Below are 19986 nucleotides of genomic sequence, written 5' to 3' on the forward strand. Positions count from 1 at the left end.
TCAATATATAGCGACGCGTCTCTTCCTGTACAGCCACCAGGCAGACTGAAAGCGCACGGTGGGCAGCATCACCTTTATCCCGCCAACCCACCACCCTCGTAAGCTCCAGGCGAGCCACCAGCGTTGGAAGAATTGGGAAAAATCCACACGGTTCGCCGAAGATACCGCGAGACTTCACAGGCCCGCCTCGGCCTTAGCGCGCCGGAAGCGGAAGTCAGACCGTGGTCGGAGTCTGGCCAAAGTGGATCTGTTACCTTGGAGAGCTGAAGCGGTCCGGAGGTCCTGTGACGGTGTTCTGGCTCGGAGGTAGGTTTCCGTGAGCGTCCGGCCGGCGGAGTCCGGCCCGAGCGGGAGAGATACAGCCCTGGGCGTGGGGTGGGGGGTGTCGCTCATTCGGGGCCGCGGGGAGGAGGGAACCGGGCGGGCAGAGCTGAGTGGCCGGCGAGGTGTCCTCTGGCTCTGCCGTTACGAGACTAGACCCTTTGGCAAGACCGGAAGCCGCTTACTCCTCGCGGCCTCCAGTTTCCCTCGCATCTGGGACCGAGGTGCTTCAGAAGGAGCGCATCAGTCAAAGCCTCGATAGACAGGCGCTGGTGTGCTGTGAGAGAGGACTGAAAAAAGCCGTGGTTCTCAGTCCGTGTCTTCGTCGGTTAGTTCTCTGGGTTCATCTCCCAGGGCAGCGAAACCCCATTCTGGGTAGTCATTTACAAGGTTAGTGGCCTGCAGCGAAAGTTCTGTGTGGTTTTATTTAGGGTCAAAAAACTAGTAGTCTTCGAGTACATATCTGAAAGGCTGTACCCTGTGTTTTCCAACAGAAAAGAACATACTTTGTGAAGTTGTTATTCATGCTCGAACTAGTTCATTGGTTTTGAGTAGCATCTTCTAGCTCTTCGGTGGCACTTTAAGCTCCAATTCCCTCTTTGAAATTAACGTTGCAAGTCTTTAGAGTACTTTTAATCCTACCACTTCATTAACCTTTATGGTTCCTGTCCCCACGACACACACCTTTTGAGGGTTTCTTTCAAGGGAGTCAAGTTTTGTTTTGTTTTGTTTTGTTTTTCTTCCCATAGATCTAAACAATCTAAACATTAAACGGTACAGCTGCCTCAAATCCCTGGGGTAAGTAAAGCTTGGATCAGTTAAAATTCTATTTAAATTTCATTCTCACCCGTAATTATAAAGATGATACACATTTGTTTGTTTGTGGGAGGGGGATCCTGGAAGAACGTTAGAATAGCACATTTGCCTTGGCTTATGATTTTTACCGCCCCTCTGGTTAGGTATGGGTCATCTTTCTGGTGATTTCTGTGATTCCTATAGGAATCAAGGCATGCCTTTAATTTGCTGAATTTATTTTAAACCATACCCTGGATTTGAGAATTTGACATCTGTTTGCCAATCCCAGACACATTGGTATTTAATAAGACATACTGTAAGAGAGCAGAGGCCTGGAAGGTAAGACATGTAGATAGTGTTTCTTGCATCCAAATAATAATCTTTAATTTTGTTGGCACAAGGGTAGTATTATAAATATTTGCATATGTTTTGAGGGATTTGGAGGAAAGAAAAACTAATGAAAAAGCTGTCTTCCAGTATCACATCTCTTTGACAAAAACTTTTTATTATAAACTGAAGTAATACAGGAAGAAGAATAATTTTAGGACATCAGATAAGGGAGATTTGGTTTTAAAGTTTTAGCATGATGTCACATATGCCCCAAATCACAGAACAGATTTTAGTGGTCTTGAGGCAAAGCACAGAAAGATGGGGTTTAGGTGAGGAAAGGTAGGGGATGGGACTACATCAAGGAAGGACTGGAAATTGGGGGCTACCTTCAAAATACTGCTAGGGCTGCCTTCCAGGTCTTGGGTGAAGATGAAAAGAAGTGAACTCCCTCTCCCCTGGTTTCTCAAGGATTGCTGCTGCAGCCTAAGTCAAATCTTTTCTCAGAGGTAGAGGGCTCTCTGAAAATTTGGGTGAAGAAATACTGCTTCAAAAGTGAATCCATAATTGCCCTGGAAAACCCAGCTGATACAGATTTCAGTTTTCATAGCCATTAGATAATATTTTATAGTAGTTTTTTTCATATGTCACAGAACCTGGAATAAGAATATATTGAATACCATTATAAAGTAGTTACCCTAGACCTTAGTAGCTGTGTGTTTAAAGGCCTTTTTATTTGCCTTTCTGTTTTCATGTCTTTACTGTATTTACAGTCTTTCTCTTTATTGGCTCTTTTATTTTCCTACAAACAACTTCAGGTGTTGTAGCCTGGGGAAAAAAGAGGTAACCTTCCAGTAACCCCTTAGCTACTGCCCTTTGTGTTTTGTCTCTGTTTCCAGCCAAGCCTCTTGAAAGCTTGGTCTTTAATCAGTGTAGATTTCTACTTCCTTACCTTCCAGTTATTTCTTAATTAATTGTAGTCCTGTTTTAATCTCTGATACTCTAATCATCTCCTAATGGCTAAATCCAATTAATTTTCTCTTCTTGGTTCTTCCTATTACCTTACGATTCAACACTGATGATATATTGATGATGATATATAACAACAATCATGATACATCGTTCATCTTTGTATCCCAGGCTCCTAGTTAGCACAATGCCTGTACTATAGTAATCAAGAAGTACTGAATTGAATCTAGTCTATCTTAGGTTTAAAAGTACACAAGGACTTTTATGAATACCCTGCCTAAAAGTATTTACTTCTTGTTTTTCCACTATCTGGTGAAGATAGTGTTACTTAAAAAAAAAATTCTAATAGAAACATATTAAAAACTGTACAGAATTTCAGAATGACTGACACTTCTGAAGCTATTCCAAATTTTGAAGAGATGTTTGCCAGTAGATTCACAGAAGATGACAAAGAGTACCAGGAATACCTGAAACGCCCTCCTGAGTCCCCTCCAATTGTTGAGGAATGGAATAGCAGAGCTGGTGGGAACCAAAGAAATAGAGGCAATCGGTATGTATTACTTCAGAACAGTAAATGCCAGTGGCTGATCTGGGAGAGGATAGCTTGAATCTGCTAGCCCACAAGGCCAGTGAGGGCAGGAATCAGTGTTTTTGTGCAGTGTGGTATACCGAGTGCCTAGTAACTGCTTGGCACACAGTAAGTGCCTGGTAAATACTTGCTTTTAATATTTTGTCAGCACCGTATTTTTTTTCCCTTGCTATGCAATTGTGTGTGAGTGTGTTATAATGGTTTTTTAAAAAATATTCTTTCTCTGGACTAATATTTTATTTTCTCTGCAAATATGCTTTAAAAACCTAGAGTCTTTTACAAAACTTTTGCATTAAATTCCATAAAGAAGATACTGTTTTTGGTTTTACTTTAGAAAGAAGTTTATACAATGTAAATTACTTCTATTTGATACCTCAAAATAGATCAAAGGAATATTACCATACTGCTTTTGAACAATTGAATAGGTTTCAGAACCATCCTATTATTTGGGGTTTGGTGTTGTAGTCTACCTCTTCTCTGCAAAGTATTAAATATATCCAGTATAATACTGGATCTGAATCTTAGGAAAGTTTTGAATAACTAGTGCTATAACATTCTGTAGAGAAAAATGTTTTTTACTCTTTTGTATACTGAGTATTAGATTGAGAAATGAAATGCACCAGGATAGATTTGTCATGTGTTTTTTGTTTTTTTTTTAAGGGAAGTATAAAAATCTTTTTGTTTTGTTGTTGTAGGTTGCAAGATAACAGACAGTTTAGAGGTAGGGATAGCAGACGGGGGTGGCCAAGTGACAATCGATCCAATCAGTGGCATGGGCGATCCTGGGGTAACAATTACCCGCAGCACAGACAAGAACCTTACTACCCCCATCAATATGGACACTATGGTTACAACCAACGGCCTCCCTATGGCTACTACTGATAGAAATGTCAGCAGCTTTTAGTAAAACCATTTACTCTGTTAACATGATAAAAGTTTATGTTGTATTTTCTGTTGGTCATAGTTTTACATCTGATTGTAGAGAGTAGATTGATGTTTTGGAACTTGAGACTTTTTTAAAATTAGATCTTACTGGAGAGATATGATGGCTGCTGGAAATATCAATAAATACTCCCCTAAAAAGGTTGTGGATTATATTGCTTGACTTCTACCTCAGATTCTTCTTTATTTCATGACTTAATAATGCTTTGAATGTTGTGAATTTTTTCCTTGTTTGACTTTCAGGAGTTCTTTGTTTTACACAGAAATAAAAATTTTACATAGAAAATGCTTGCTTTTACTTTGTAAGGTAAGGAAGTATCCCTGTACTTGGATGTGCTCATTCCTAATATTTTACAGAAGTAGTACAATCAACTCCTAAATGCACAACTATGCTTACTTGTGATATATTGTACATAGTAGAAAGGAAAACAGTTATAGTATATTTTGTTTGGCTTTTGTTATTATGTGACTGTGGTACTTTAATTACTCTATAGGTATGAATCATCTTCACAATCGTTTTGGTCTCTTTTTAGAGGGATATCAAGAATAAACCTGTAAAATCAGGAAGGAATCATTCTCAGTTTCAATATCTTGATCTAGTGGTAGGTGGAATTAAGGCACACAGTAATTTTATACAAACTCTAAGGTTTCTTGCTAACTTAAACATACCAGGTCAGAATTCACACATTATACAAAAGTTTAACCCTGCAATGTTCCCTTCCTTTTCAATCATATGTAAATAATGCTGCATTTTGTATTTACTTTTATGGTATTTAATGTGGGTTGATTTTACAATGTTATGTTCACCTCCAAATGTGCACCTTTGCTGCTTCCCCTTTGTAAATCCAGTGATGCTGTAACTTCCTTTCAGAGTGATCATTGTATTTCACATCATTTTAATGGCCATTATAATGGTTTTACTCAAATAAAATACTTGTAAGTATTCTCTCAAATTTTGGCAGGTAGCCCATTCACTAGAGATGAGCTTTTTGATTTTTTATTACTCTGTTCTCCTATCTGTTGAAAAAGATTTAGTGTAAGAATAATATTAAGAAAGAGTACAAGTTTCATCATAGGTCAAAGGTATTAAAAGGCAACTTCCTGAATCTGCCTTCTGCTGCCTTCTCTCTTAGCACTCCACTCTAGGCCGTTGAGGTTGACATCTCCAGGTACTACTTCTACATGCTCTGGATCCAACTCTCCCCTCCACCCCCACTTCCTGAAGAGCTATTCTTTCAGGTAACTATTTTATTAGAAAGGATTTGATAAACCAAGTACTCACACTCAGATGTAAATACAATTTTAACAATAAGATAAGGGTTTTCCGTGTACCCTTGTAATTACATCAATAGGCAACAAGCCAGTGCTGGTACATTAAGATAGGCCTTGATACTACAGAATATTTAGCCCAGAGAGTTAAGAATGGCTTGACTATACCCCAAGATCTTCTCTGAAAGCAGATGGGTTATTAAAAATATCTGTCAACTGATAAAGCACAGCCACTGACCAGTTGGGACAATAGCTGACCACAACTTTAGAGCAGGATCCTGGAGGCCCTCTGCTGTGCCAGCTGTTGACACTAATTAGATATCTGGATCCAAGGGACAGGGTTGGAGCGAGGGATGCCTCTCAGGAAGCTCAGGAGAAGAGTATTTTCTAACAGTATTTAAATATTTTAACACTGTAACAGTAGGGTACATATGGTCTGAGTATCAACTCTACTTGAAAATATGAGAAGAGTCCTCCTTTTAACATGAGTTATTTCTGCATTCTGCATGAGTAATCTATGTGGTGGTGGTTTTTGTTTTTTTTAAGCAACAGTCATCAGACTGCTCCCTGTGTGCTTAAAACCAGGAAGAAATAAAGGCATGGTTTCTGCTTCATGTGGGAGAGACAGAAAAGCACATCAAACCAACTTAAGGATCATTTAAAAGTGGAGAAGAAAGAATTAGAACTGTCAAATGGAATTAATCTCAAATAGGTAGTCTGTTGTAATAGCATATAGATTGAGCATAAGGAATCCTGGCTCCAAGATATCTCACCTTGAGAAAATCACTTAAACTTTGAGCTTATTTGCTCACCTGCAAAAATGGGGACAACACCTTCCCTTGTCACTCTCACAGGGTTATCATAAAAATAAGTGACCAAACATATGAGAGCTTGAGAACAGAAACTAAAGCTCGTGACCATTAAAACCCCAGTGGTACATAATTGGTGCTGCATAAACATTTGTTTAATCAATGGCAGGGAAGGATTTGATAAATTGTAAAGCATAGTGTTGATGTAAAGTATGTAGAATAACTGATAGAAAATGAGGTAGGCAGCTTGAGAATTAAAGATTTGCGATTGTTTCCTTATGTGAATTATTATATGAATTAGCAAAAGAATAAGACATTATATCCTTCAGAAAATAACAAACACTTCAAATATGGAAGAAAGAGGGGAATTCCCTGGCGTTCCAAGTGATTAGGACTCGGCACTTTCACTGCTATGGCCTGCGTTCAACCCCTGACTGGGAGGCTAAGATCCTGTGGTGTGGCCAAAAAAAGAAAGAAAAAAACAAATATGGAAGAAAGAAAGTTTATATAAAAGTTGAGCCAAAATTACTGGCATTTGCTGTTTGGAAATTGGCACTGACTTGAGAATGTTGAATATTCATTATGGAACACATCAAATTAATATCCATTTGAGACAGATGCTAGAGACTTAGATAGAGAACTGTTGTTTTTTTTTTCCTTGAGTGCTAGAAGGATTTGAGGTTATCCAGAGTGTAGTAACCTTGTGTCACTGCTCTAAGAATAGTTTTTAGGTTCTTGAAACCATATAGGAAAAAGACAGCCAGTAAGATCTCCAGCATGGTTTTGGTTTCCAAAGCTGCATTCCTGTTGAGCATTCCTAATGCTCAACAGACAAGGATGTAATTTTCCCTTTGTATTTTATTCTCCTAAAGGAAAATATAGAACATTATGACAGTATTAAGGGTAATGAAATGTCAGTTTTAAGTTCAGAATACCAAAAAGGAAAGAAATGATCTTATACCCTGAAGATTACTGATATCACTGATTTTGAACTCTAATGAAGGCACTACACTTTGTTTCAGTTTTTTTTAATTTAATTTTTTATACAGCAGGTTCTCATTAGTTATCTATTTTATACATATTAGTGTATATATTGTCGATCCCAATCTCCCCAATTCATTCCTCCCCGCCCCCGGCCCTGCTTCCCCGCCTTGGTGTCCATACGTTTGTTCTCTACATCCGTGTCTCTATTTCTGCCTTGCAAACCGGTTCATCTGTACCATTTTTCTAGATTCCTGTTTCACAGTTTTTTAACACCTTAAAAATTTTCCTAGACTTTGTATTCTGTTTGATTCACTCAACCTAAACAGATTTGGCTGTGTATGGAAATCTATGCTCTGGGCCTTTGACTTCTTTTAATTAGCACTATTTTTTATAGTGAAAGGGAATTTTTATTCTTTTTTTTTAAAGGCTATAATTCTTTTTTAAATTTATTTATTTTTTTGGCTGCGTTGGGTCTTTGTTGCTGCGCACGGGCTTTCCCTGGTTGTGGTGAGCGGAGGCTACTCTTCCTTGTGGTGCGCGGGCTTCTCGTTGCAGTGGCTTATCTTGTTGCAGAGCACGGACTCTAGGCGCGCGGGCTTCAGTAGTTGTGGTGTGCAGGCTCAGTATTTGTGGCTTGCAGTTTCTAGAGCGCAGGCTCTGTAGTTGTGGCGCACGGGCTTAGTTGCTCTGCGGCACGTGGGATCGTCCCGGACCAGGGCTCGAACCCGTGTCCCCTGCACTGGCAGGCGGATTCCTAACCACTGCACCACCAGGGAAGCCTGGGAATTTTTATTCTTGTTAAGAAATGTAGGAAATAAATATTCCCAGCTTGAGGTGGCTTGTTGGATAACTTCAGTTAGCTGGAAATGTTACTTGTGAAAGCGTTTACTCTGGTAATGTTAGACAAATTGAGGTATTATATATAAACTATTCACTGAAAAGCTTGTTTGGGCTTTGTCTTTCAATGTCTTGTGTTTTAACCAAAGAAGCATATTTGATATATATATATAAATGGGAACTTTGAAATACATTAGGCTTTGGCTAATTCTGTGTGAAAAACCTAATTATATAGGTCACTCAGAGAATGTTTCCTCTATTTATAAGCTTAGGTAAGCTTTTAAAATTCTCCAGTTTTTAATTTAGAATGAATTAAGACCAACAGCAGTACATATTCTTGACATTTGTAGAAATTAATGATGTTAATTTTTAGATTAATACTTAAGAATTCAGATATATTCAGATGTGACATTCTATTCTATCTAAATGGATATTTTCCTGGGTCCTGCTACATCAGATTATTTTGGAGCCAAATCAACAACTAGATTCAAGTAGTAGATTATACTATTGGACTCTAAGGTAGCCTTGAGAGCAAATATTTCCTCCTTTCTAGAGGTCTGACTGACCTCTACTGGGACTAGCTTTTGGGAGAAATAGGGATGGGAGCAGAGATCCCATGACCTGTGGAGATGCGGGGAGAGAGGGCCAGGCTGGCTCCATGGGTCTCAGTCAGTAGGGCTGCTGTATTAGGATATGCCAGGGCTTAAGAGGAAGTGACTGAAGCTGGTGTGACACAGCTGAGGCCCGCATGTGCCAGAGATACGTTTGTATCTGAGTAGCTTGTTATCAGTGCTGTCAGACTGGAAAACGGGATGAGCTGTGGATAATACCCCTCGGATTTTAAGATTTACAGGATGGCATGGGAGGAGGTTAACGAGGACAAGTCATCCTCATCAAAATTGCTAATATGTGATTTGACTGCCCCCTTGAAGGATTAAGTGAAAGCATTTGCATAAAGTACACATCACTGGGCTGGGCACATACTCAGTGCCCATTCAGTGTCAGGTTTGTGCCTCCCCAAGTAGAGTGGGGTACCTCTGGGCTGACTTGGGTGCAAAAAGTGCAGCTCAGATCTTTCACCAGTCTCCATGTGCTGATGGGCTAATTCAGTTGTTTTCATTCCTGTCCCTAAGGGATACAGAGAGCCCCAAGTATTAATTACCGGTTAGATTTTCTCCGGGTTTCAGTGACTTCTCCTGAGACAGCTTCAGGGGACGATGTGATGATGATCTCATGGTTTTTTTCCACGGCCAGTGCCTTCAACTCCCTAAAGGATCACCAGCCTCTTTGAATCAGGTAAATAAAGCTGCTGTAATTGCTAAAGGCCAGAGCTTTCTCACGTGTGTGTGTGTGTGTGTGTGTGTGTGTGTGTGTGTGTGTGTGTGTGTGTGTGTGTGTGTGTGTGTGTGTGTGTGTGTGTGTGTGTGTGTGTGTGTTTCTCATTTTAAAGTTTCCTTCACTATATGTTTTGTGTGTATACAAAATAATACTGTAAAATAAAACTAGACAAATATGAATAATCTGCATCCAGCCAGTGACTTGGGCCTGTTGTGAATGCTTCTGTCTCTTTCACCATGCCCACACAAATATATATATAAATTTGGTATATGCATGTTTTTCCTTTCCTACTAAAGTGAGGTTATATATATAAACCCACACACATATGTGTATATTATTCTTTGTTCACACAACATATTATAATAGGCATCACTCCAGGTCACTAGCTATAGATTAAAAATTAATGACTTAATTTTAATAACATGATATTGTATAGCATGGATATACCATTGATTATATGATCATTCTCCTATAGGTAGACACTTAGGTTGTTTCCTTTTTTGCCCCTACTTAACAATGCTATATTGCTTTTGTCCATATATCTTTTGAATGCTTTTATTTTATGTCTTCTGTGGGGTAGTCTCAAAAGTAGAATTGTTGGGTTAAAAAAAACCTGTATTATTTCATTTTAATAAATGCTGCCACTTTCTAAAGCATTGTAGCAATTTACATTCCCATCAGCAACATACAAGTATTCATGTATGTGTCTCCTCTCTCCCTATGACTTCAACGTTTTGTCTAGATGGCCACAGGGTGTTTTACTTAGGAGAACTTTACTAGGTTGTGTTTCATTGTTGATGATCACTGTCAGTATTTCACTTAGGACACTGCACCTTTCATTATGTAAGTTTATCTTATATTTCTCCAATGTTTTCTTTCTTTTTTTGGGGGGGGGCCCGCAATGTGCTGCACGTGGAACTTCCCTGACCAGGTATCGGACCCATGCCCCCTGCAGTGGAAGTGTGGCATCTTAACCACTGGACCACCGGGGAAGTCCTCCAATATTTTCTCGATTATATCTTTAAATCTTTGTTCTTCTGTTCCATTTCTTTGGTTCTCTTCTCCAGTTATGCATGTGTTGGTTTTCTTTTGTCTGACTTCTGTGTCTGTCATTTTCCTGTCTTTGCTCACCTTTCTCTAGCCTGCTCTCTAAACTCCATGTCATATATTCAGCCTCTTCTCTGTTGTGTTGTTCCCAGCAGGGCCTTTATTTCTACGATGCTTTTATTTTTTTACTTTAAAATTTGATGAGCCACATTTCAAGTGCTCAGGAGCCACATGTGGCCAGCAGCAAGTGTATTGGCAGCACAGTTCTAGAAGCAGACTAAAGGCTTGGAGTTCTGTTGACTTGCTCCCTTATTCTCCACAGCGCTCCAATCCCCCACGTATCTCTGGGGAAACCTAAGACTCTGAAACAATTCCAGAGACACTGTGATAGTAAAACCACATCATGGATGAGATGAGTTGCATGGAGAAATGCCCACAGACTCTGTACCTCGTGTTGCAAAGTTTGGGGATTCACCCCTGCCAAACTCTAATAAGGGGACTAGATGGACCCTGTGGCACACAGCTAGAATAGGATTATAAAATGCTGAAAACTTGTATTAGTTGAATTATAAGGATTATCTGAAAAAAGCCTATGTGAGCAGAGTTAGGTGGTCTTCTGGAGCCTGGAAAAAGGGAGCTCCTGTGCCATGAAGCATCAGTGTTCAGTGTAGTCCCAGGAGAGGGGCTGGTAAGATAAATATGTCTGTCCCTGCAGCAGAAATGGGAGCTCTAGATAGTCATAGCTCCCTGCTCCTGGCCCCTAAGTTCCCTGGCTCTGACCCCAAGCTCTCCAAGCTTCAAATGATGACTGGCTTCTGGATGAGATTTCCCAAAGGGACAGAAGGTGCTGAGGATCCCACTACACAGTCTATTTGGCAGGTACGTTCTTCACTCAAATTAATAAATTGGCATCCTTTTAGAAATTAATTCCTTGTTAATTTTCCAGCCCAATTCCATTTTCAAAAACACCGACTAAATGGGATTTCTGAAATTTGCAAAATTAAGGCACTCAGGACCTCGCTGGCTCCACCAAAGTACTGACCCGAGACTCCTGAGTACTCAGCCGGCCCTGGTTAATGCCACACTCTGGCCTATGCTAAACTCAAGGTATGAGGGGACTAAGTCTAAGGAATGTCTCTGAGAAGACTAGACAAGAAGGATAAGAGATTGTGACATTGGTAGTCAGGCACTACAGAAGGGATTTCCTAATAGTACTGCTCACTTCAAAAGGAATTAAGAGTCCGTTCCTTTCTTTAATCTATGTGTGGTTTTCTGCTACTGCAATATGGTGCCACCTCTTGGATACAAATTGAAAATCTAGCTTTAAAAATTTTTAGTCTCCAGTCACATGCATTAAGAAAATCTGAAGTGGGAGGCCATGATGGGTTCTAAAATTTATATTCTGCTCTAGAGTTAAGGAACTACTTAACCAAATCCCTAGAATCTGTAAGCAGGGGGATGCTGGTAGCCTGCAGCCCAGAAAAGAACTGCCTCCTCAAGTGAGTTTTTAGCTGTTCGGAATTTTAAACAGTGCAAAGGTGCCACCTACATGCTCTGGTTCTCTCTCCATACCTAGCTGTCAAACAAGTGAGGAATGGCTCACAGGAATCAGGAGTTCAAGTTCCCTGTTTCTGCCTCCAACTGTCAACACAAGTGTAGGCAAAGCAGTGTCTGGCAAGTAGCAGGCACCCAAGTTATTAAATTATTCTTAAATCATGTTTGCAGGAGTAATTATGTATTAAGGTGGGGAATGATAGATTACAGATGCAGTGCTAGAACATCACCATGACACTAGTCATCAGAGTTGGAAAAGTATCATTCAAACCTTGTTCATGGGCTGCCTGAAAGGCTGGACCCTCAGGACAGCACAGGATGAGAAAGGCAGTGTAATCAGGTCACTTTGTAGACCGTGTAAGTATTCACTTAAAGTTAACAGGGGTAGGCAGGGCTATAGTCATGTTATTAGACAACTGTTATAGGGGTTGGGGATTTTGTGTCCTTGTCCTAGGTCACTGGGCCTGTCTTAATATCCTTGGGGGAAGAATAGGGCCCAGCTAAAGAAAGCTGCATTAACTAAACTTCCACAGCAGCTCAAGGTGCCCAGGCCTTAGCTGTGATTGTTATTAATGGGGAACAGCCCTGTGTGGGTCAAGAGAGCATCAGACTGCTAAAGGCAACCTCATTTGCTAAGAAAGAAAGGGAAACATGTCCTCAGACACAGCTGCTGAACTAGTTCCTACCTCTGCCAACAGTTTTTTGGTGACAAAGTAAGGATGTTCTTTTTAAAAAGATACTGTGTGTTTCTCAAAAGAAGTGATTAGGCAAAAAAGTCCCTGTTAAAATAATGGTCATTTTAAATGAAGTAAATAGATGATTGTGACGGGTATTTGTTGACTCTTATCCAGCATCCATTTCTCTTTCTCTAACTTTTCCCAATTTGTATTCAAGTATCTACCTCTCTCTGCTCACTCCTTTGCTTCCAAGTAGGCTGAGCCCATCCCCAGCTCTAGGATGGGGCTTGATTAGTCTAAAACAATTAGAGTAACTCTTCTCTTTAGTCACTGGTTTAGGTAACCTGTGTTATAACATGGCATTCCCTGACAGTAGGGGCTGGTTTAGAAACTTTGTGTGACCTAATCTGGGCTGAGATACAAGGAGGAGCTGATTGACAGCTTTTGGAAAAGAAATACCACAGCTCTTCTTAGAGGCCTTTTTTTCTACTGGAGGGGGTGACAGGTGGACAAGAAGCCTGGAACTGCTGCCTTTTTGCCTCCATGGGGGAAACAGGCCTGAGGATGAAGCTGGCACTGCTGAAGTAAGTCAGGGGAAGTAAAGAAAGTGGGTCCTTTATGACATCACTGAGCTGCTGAGTCAGTAACCTCTAAGTAAACCCTGCCTCTGGACTTTCCAGGTATGTGAGCTAATAATCCCTTTATTGTTTGAGCCAGATGAGTTAGGTTTCTGTTACTTATCAAGGAAAGCATCCTAACAAACGAGTCATGTAAAAAGCACAAGTAAAATGCCTGTAGAGCACACACCAGAACAATGCTGAAAAAAAGAGAAAAGGTTCCGAAGCCAAGACCACGTGAAACAGAAGCACATTTGGAGGCAATGTGGCATAATGGCTTAGAAGAGAAGGCAGATGGGCGTAACCCATGCTCTGCCCTTCATGTTTACTCTGATCTTGGATGAGGCACCTAACTTTGGTTGTCCTCGGCTCCTCTCAACAGAGTAAGCTGAACTAGATGAGTGGCTCCCAGTTCTTTTACCATCCGTAATTTTTATTATTGGTCCTTTTGGTGGATTTTATATTTTTAAAGATTTTTGTCTGTCAATAGATTTTTCTCATGTGCTTAGACAAAGTACACAACTGCAGATTGGCTCTTCTATCAGCAAAGGTAATCGGGTTAACTTATTCACCTTAACAAATTACTATAATTTGATTGAACATTTAAAAGCAAGATATTTATTATTAGCTTTTGAAGTTCAATATAGATATGACTTCTGATAGGTTTTTACAAATACTGAAAATAGCTTCCAGATCTTCTATCTTCTTTTGAGGATCTTAGGAGATTCATAAGAACTACCAGATTTGATGACTGCAGTTACCATCCAAGGAGGAAGAAAATTCAGTGACTTCTCAAAAATGAAAATTAACATTAAATTACAAGTCTTTTTTTTTTTTTTTGGCTGCGTCTTGCGTGGCTTGCGGAATCTTAGTTCCCCAACCAGGGATTGAACCGGGGCCCTGGCAGTGAAAGCGCCGAGTCGTAACCACTGGACTGCCAGGAAATTCCCTAAATTACAAGTCTTGATTATTCTCATTTACTTTCTAACAAAATGGTCAACAGAATTTTTAAAAAACACAGAAAAAAAATTTGCATTTTACATAATACATAATCATTTTAAAATACAAAGTGACACTATGAAGCAGTGACAGGTCTTCCTCTGTCACTTGTAAACTGGATTAGAAGGCCATCCCCAGAATTCCAGTAGTGCTGTGGAAATATTTTAATTTACAATTGGGATAAACTGCATTCAACTGGAAGCCAAGGGATCTAGGTTCTAGTTGCCATCTTGCACCATGTGATCCTGAATACACTCAAATTCTGGACATCAGAAGCCCCATGACGAAATGAAAGGGGCTCCATCAGGTCATCTTACATATCCTTTCCAGCTCTGTTATTTTGTAACACCATGAAATCAGAGTAACATGTCCCAAGCTGTTTGGGATCAGGGATTTTAGAACCTAAATTCAACATAACAGTACTTTTAACCTTCATACTTTTTTTGTGTGTCCTGTTCTTAATTAAATATATGTGTATTTCCACATTCTGTGTCTTTAAATATATTTTCCTTTTTAACAGTCTTTTCAGCATTAGCAATAAAAAAGTTTCTCAAGGGTGTACTTTTCATTTCTTGCTTTCATTTTTTTTCAACTTGCTTTTTCAGTTTCTCCAAGATCTCTTCCGGAGTTGTGGAGGCCAAAAGCTTTACCACTTTTTCACGAGATTTACCACCCTTGACCAAAAGGAAAAAACAGTGTCAGGATAACACACTAAACCTTCTAATGCTATTAAGAGGCAGCAGACCTCAGTTGCTGAGGGGTTGTTACAAGTAGGCTGGTGTTTTCCTGACAGCTTAGTGCCCACTTTCTCCTAGCCATTTCTGGTCTAACCAAAGGCTGTCTCTTCGATTCCACCTTACTACAATATTTTTACAACTCTCCAGTTTTTAACCTTCATACATCAATTTCTGTAATAATAAAAGCTAGGCATTAAATTTTCAAAATGAATATGGAATCCAGATGTACAATATTCTGGTTTCAAGTAATACTTTTGTTTAAATTATTTTTTAAATTACCAAAACAAATATTGCAATTTTATATAAACTTTGTATAAAAATAATTCCAAATGTAAAACAAATTGGTATTCTCTATACCGTTACACATTTCTGAAAATTCCGAACAAAAAGCAACCACATATCCAAGTGCTATGATTCCACAACTGCTTAAGACAACTATAAAAAGGTAAACACCCTTTAAAGAAGGTAAATTTTGAGCAGGTATTTATCTAAATGGGTAGAAGCTGCACAGGTGGAAGAGTGGGGAGTCCCTTTCAGGCAAATGCCAGAGCACGTGCGCTGGAGAAAATCCGAAATGACCTGCCGCAGGGGCGACGGTGAGGGAATGGGCTGATCAGATGGACGTTTAGGTACAGCCTACTAACCAATGACTCTGAGTGCCCGCTGGATCCTGGGTAGGAGCTATAGAGTATAGTATAGCAGTGGAAAACAAATAGAGCTTTAAGAAGTATAAACACGAGTGGGTCTTACTCCTACAGATTCTATTTAAGTCTGGGGTGATGCCCAGGAACCTGTGTTCTAGAAATCATTTCCAGGTGATTTTGATATCCACCCCTAGTGCAAACCCATGGTATTAATGACTTCACATGAGTCCTCTCTCTTCCTAATAAGCTTCTAGTGAGCAAGGATAACACGGGGGACCACGTATGCTTGATGAACTCACTAATGGAGATGACAAGAGGAACCATTTTAGATTTTTCTAGTATGGTGATGACTTGAGGGAAAAGACAAGCAAGATTAATCTGACAGAGCAGGTACAGGAATGAACTTACGAGAAAATGCTGGAAATGATGGCAATTAAGGAATACAAGTATAGCGTTTGCACAGTCTGAAGGAGTGAGGCATTAGGAGTGAAGATTAGGAAGAATTCACAGATTTTAGTGATTAAATGATTATGAGCATTAAAAACAACTGGTTTTTCAATTATTTGGAAAAGAAAAAAATTGGTATTTTAAAAGTAATGACTGATGTACTCAAAGATGTTGAGAGAGAGCGAGACCTACCTTATCCAAAACCACATCACTCTTCCTGAGTTCTAAGACTTTGGAAAGATACCAACAAAGCTCAGCGTTAGCCTCTCCTTCTGTCGGAGGTGCTGCAATAGCTACACTCACAGCCTCGGCTGTCAAATCTGCAATGAAAACAGTGTGGACTTGATCCTCATGGAGTTCTTTTTCTTCACGCAGTGAGCATATTTTGTAAAAGTGTTTGCATTTGTCTGGCATGTTGTAGGTTTTCAATTAATAACTGCTGAATGAAGAATGATTAATCACAGTTAAGGGAACATCAACATAAATATGCCTCTACCATTACAGAAATCCAGAGAAGAAAGCTGATTTTTACCCCACCCCACCCCACCCTGCTGACCAAAATGGGCCTACAGAGTCCTGGGCAATAACCTGGATTTAGGAGCTGGAAACTGCACTTGGTCTAACAGGAAGAGCCCAGGCAGGGAGTCAGCGGAGCTGGGCTTTAGCCCCGCAATGTCACGGAGGAAGTGGATTAACCAGGCAGCTCACGAAACTGTAGAGGGTTGTTCAGGGTCTCATCAGGAAAATGGGAGCACTGGATTAGATTCACCTCTTATGTGAAATGTCTCTTTGATATTTTTAAAATGTAGTTTTTAGGGCTTCCCTGGTGGTGCAGTGGTTGAGAGTCTGCCTGCCGATGCAGGGGACACGGGTTCATGCACCGGTCCGGGAGGATCCCACATGCCACGGAGCGGCTGGGCCTGTGAGCCATGGCCGCTGAGCCTACACGTCCGGAGCCTGTGCTCCACAACGGGAGAGGCCACAACAGGGAGAGGCCCGCGTACCGCAAAAAAAAAAAAAAAAAAAAAAAGTAGTATTTAGTTAGCATCTACACAGCGCTTACATACACTAATTTTAAGGGCACACAAACATGTTTTAAGGGCTTTACAAATATTAACTTGTTTATTCCTATAATTTTATGAAGGTATTAATACCTTTATTATCTCCATTTTACAAACGAGGAAATTGGAACCGAGAAGTAATGTGTCCAAGGTCACATGGCTAGAAAGTGGCATTGTGATTCACAAATAAATTTGAATTCATGCTTTGAAATCCAGGAACAATGAACACTGCTTTTTGAAGAGTGGTCCAGACTCCCTCATCAATACAGCCTTTATAAAGAGCAACGTGTCTGCAATCCTCCACTGTTATTTTTGAGAGAGAAGTATACACTCAAAGCAGTTTGCAAATGAGCTTGAGCTGGTCCTGCATCTGGGGTTACTTAGGCATTTCCACACGCTTACATCTTGCCTGTGTAAACACGGCTACAGAATCCACAGGAATGAGATGGTAGAACAACCTTCCTCCTAGCCTGTCACTGATTCTATGATGCACAGTTTTTCACATTTTAATATCTTTGAAATCCTGATGTATCATAATAAATGGAAAAGAAAGTGTTGAGTTGATGTGGATTTTGTCTTACTGGTACATAAAGTACTTCTGCACCTTATACATAGATGATGGCCAGTTAGATCTGATGAAACATGGTATTCCAACAGCAGTGTCCACAGTGACTACTTAGAAAATGCTGGCCAAGGAGGGTACAGCCAACAAATAGCCAAGCTAACATGGCCATCAACACAAACCGGGCCTAGCACCCCAATTTTGAGGTCTTGTTTTAAAAATATTTTAAAAATTGGAATACAGAGCTTTAGCTTTAGTGGGTGAAAAAGACCGTCAAGATAACTCAGATCAAACTTTTTTCCCAATCAGAAGCCTCCCCACCCCACCCAATCTCTCCTGAAGCCCCAGCATTTAAAACAAATGTAAACAGCTACTCAGGAGTCCTGTCTGCCAACCTCCCCTTTGCCCACCGCAGATTCTTGAGGCACCTTTTGGACTCCAGGGAATAGCTTAAAAGCTTCTAACTATCTCATCTGACAGATGAAAGAACTGGGCCCAGGAATATCTTGTAGAGTTTTGATTTGAAATAAGCTCACACAGGTGTTGATGATCAGGTTCACAGATCTGAGGTTTTCTCCCTCCTTGGACCAATAGTCATTTAAAAAATCAACCAAAACATCTTTCTCTGGCCAATGTTTCCACTTTTGTAATAGGACAAACTAAGAATCATCTAGGCTACACGTTTCTATCTATGTTCTTTCTAAAATACCTTTTTAAATTTTGAGGTATAATTGACACATAACAGGTGTACAACATAACGATTCGCAGTTTGTATTTTGAATTGATCACCACAGTAAATCCTGGTTCATAAAATACCATATTAAAAAGGACAATACACAATGGTTTTTTCATCTAACTTGGTATGCTTTAAATACGGTATATTTGGTTTTAAACACTAGATTACACCTTTACATTAGAATCCAGAATTTAAAAATGGAGAAGCCTCTAACTGCAGGTGTGAAAAATATACTTGACCACACAGGATGAACTTCCAGCAAGCCAAGGCAAAGGGAGGATGGAGAGGAGACAAGTGGTTCATACAAGATTCCCACCCCAGTGGCCAGGTATACCTGTCACAGCATTTTGTTTGGAACCAGGTTTGGCATGGATGGCTATGGTGACACAACCTTTGGGATCAACGGCCACAGGACCTGAGGGAGGAACTGGTCTCTCTGCTTCCTTGCTCTGGCTTTTACCCTAAAACGACAACAACAATCACACTACAACTTTACGGTTACAAAATATTTTCCCACACATTTGATCTTTCCATGATTCCTTTTCACCCTTAACCAAGACAAACTAGGCTAATGGGTCACGTCCAGGGAGTTCTGGCCACCCAGAATGGTCTTCCAGCAGCCTTCATGGCTCAAATCAATTCTTCCACGAAGCCTTCCCATCAACCCCACAAAGTGCTTTTTTCCTGCCTTGGAAAACCTGACTTAGAACTGGTTCCTACTGTCGGCTTTGTATTTCCCATTCCTCAGGGAGCAGCGATTATTCATTATTCATCTTTGTATCTCAAGCAGCACAAGTTAACAAACGTTTGTGAACAACTATGGCTGGACGGTGTATATCCATGTGTTCTGGGGGGAAGGGGAGGAGGAAGGAACAACAGTGGTATTTAAAGGACTACTGTGTGCCAGAAGCTGTACTCGGAACTTTCCACTGAACAAACATGAACTGCGCACCAAGGCAGTATGTAGGCAAAGGAGATGTAAAGATGAATAAGGACACATGGAGCTCAAGGAGCTAGGACTGCAGCGAGAGAAAAAGAATAAATAATCCCTCTAATACACTGTGCTAGAAGCGCCGACCACACACGCACAGGGCATCACGGCGCAGAGAAAGGGAAGGCAGTCCCGCCTTGGGACACTGGGGAAGCTCCCGGCAGGAGGCAGTCTTAGAGCCGGGTCTTAGGAACCGATTGGAGTCAGTCCTGCAGAGACGGTGGAAGGGAAGTGTGGGAGTGGTGCATTCTTGATGGAGGGGTGCGAAGACCAGCCAAGGGAAGGAGACAGAACGCTAACTAGAGCCTCCCAGGGAAGCACAGGCCGCACGGCGCTGCCGGAACACGAAGCGCGAGGCTGGGAGTGTGGGAGCAAGGCCGGCGGGGTCGGCAGCCACAGCTCAGGAACAGCCTCGCGCGCCGCCGGCCCGGGCCCTCCGACTTCCCCGGTGGGCGGCAGCGCAGCCGAGAAAGACGGGGAGCGGGAGGCCCGAAACTCAGAGACAACAAGCAGTTGGCGGAGCTTCTACCCACCCACGGGTCCCGCTTCTCTCCCGCGCTCCTCAACCAGCATTCCTGCGGCCCACCCTCCAACTGCCAAGGGACTTGCCACTGGCCTTGTTCACTGCACCAGCTTTCTTAGGCATCTCGGTGCCCACAGGGAGCCGGACAGCAGCCCGAGCACCAGGTCCCGTCCCCAGCTGCCTCACCCCGCAGCCGAGCCGCAGCATCCAC

The 19986-nt window shown here is 41.1% G+C and overlaps 2 protein-coding genes across 3 annotated transcripts; one reads left to right on the top strand and one right to left on the bottom strand.

Moving 5' to 3' along the window:
• The first annotated feature begins 203 nt into the window (after nucleotides 1–203).
• On the top strand, nucleotides 204–4899 carry RAMAC (RNA guanine-7 methyltransferase activating subunit). Of its 2 annotated transcripts, XM_082842741.1 has the most exons (5): nucleotides 204–306; nucleotides 1071–1119; nucleotides 1321–1455; nucleotides 2784–2962; nucleotides 3697–4899. In XM_082842741.1, exons 4-5 carry the CDS (start codon nucleotides 2793–2795, stop codon nucleotides 3881–3883), a joined length of 357 nt encoding a protein of 118 aa, XP_082698867.1. In that variant the 5' UTR covers nucleotides 204–306; nucleotides 1071–1119; nucleotides 1321–1455; nucleotides 2784–2792; the 3' UTR covers nucleotides 3884–4899. The 2 variants fall into 2 exon arrangements, with proteins under 2 accessions (XP_082698867.1, XP_082698866.1); XM_082842740.1 differs by lacking the exon at nucleotides 1321–1455.
• Nucleotides 4900–13674: 8775 nt separating this feature from the next.
• LOC309964084 (UPF0235 protein C15orf40 homolog) lies at nucleotides 13675–19986 on the bottom strand. Its single transcript, XM_082842721.1, has 4 exons — nucleotides 19869–19986; nucleotides 18596–18722; nucleotides 16095–16222; nucleotides 13675–14748 (listed from the first exon to the last, which is right to left on the bottom strand). Exons 1-4 carry the CDS (start codon nucleotides 19980–19982, stop codon nucleotides 14653–14655), a joined length of 465 nt encoding a protein of 154 aa, XP_082698847.1. The 5' UTR covers nucleotides 19983–19986; the 3' UTR covers nucleotides 13675–14652.

The sequence above is a fragment of the Leucopleurus acutus genome (assembly GCF_964270905.1).
Source record: "Leucopleurus acutus genome assembly, chromosome: 1".
Lineage (NCBI taxonomy): Eukaryota > Metazoa > Chordata > Mammalia > Artiodactyla > Delphinidae > Leucopleurus > Leucopleurus acutus.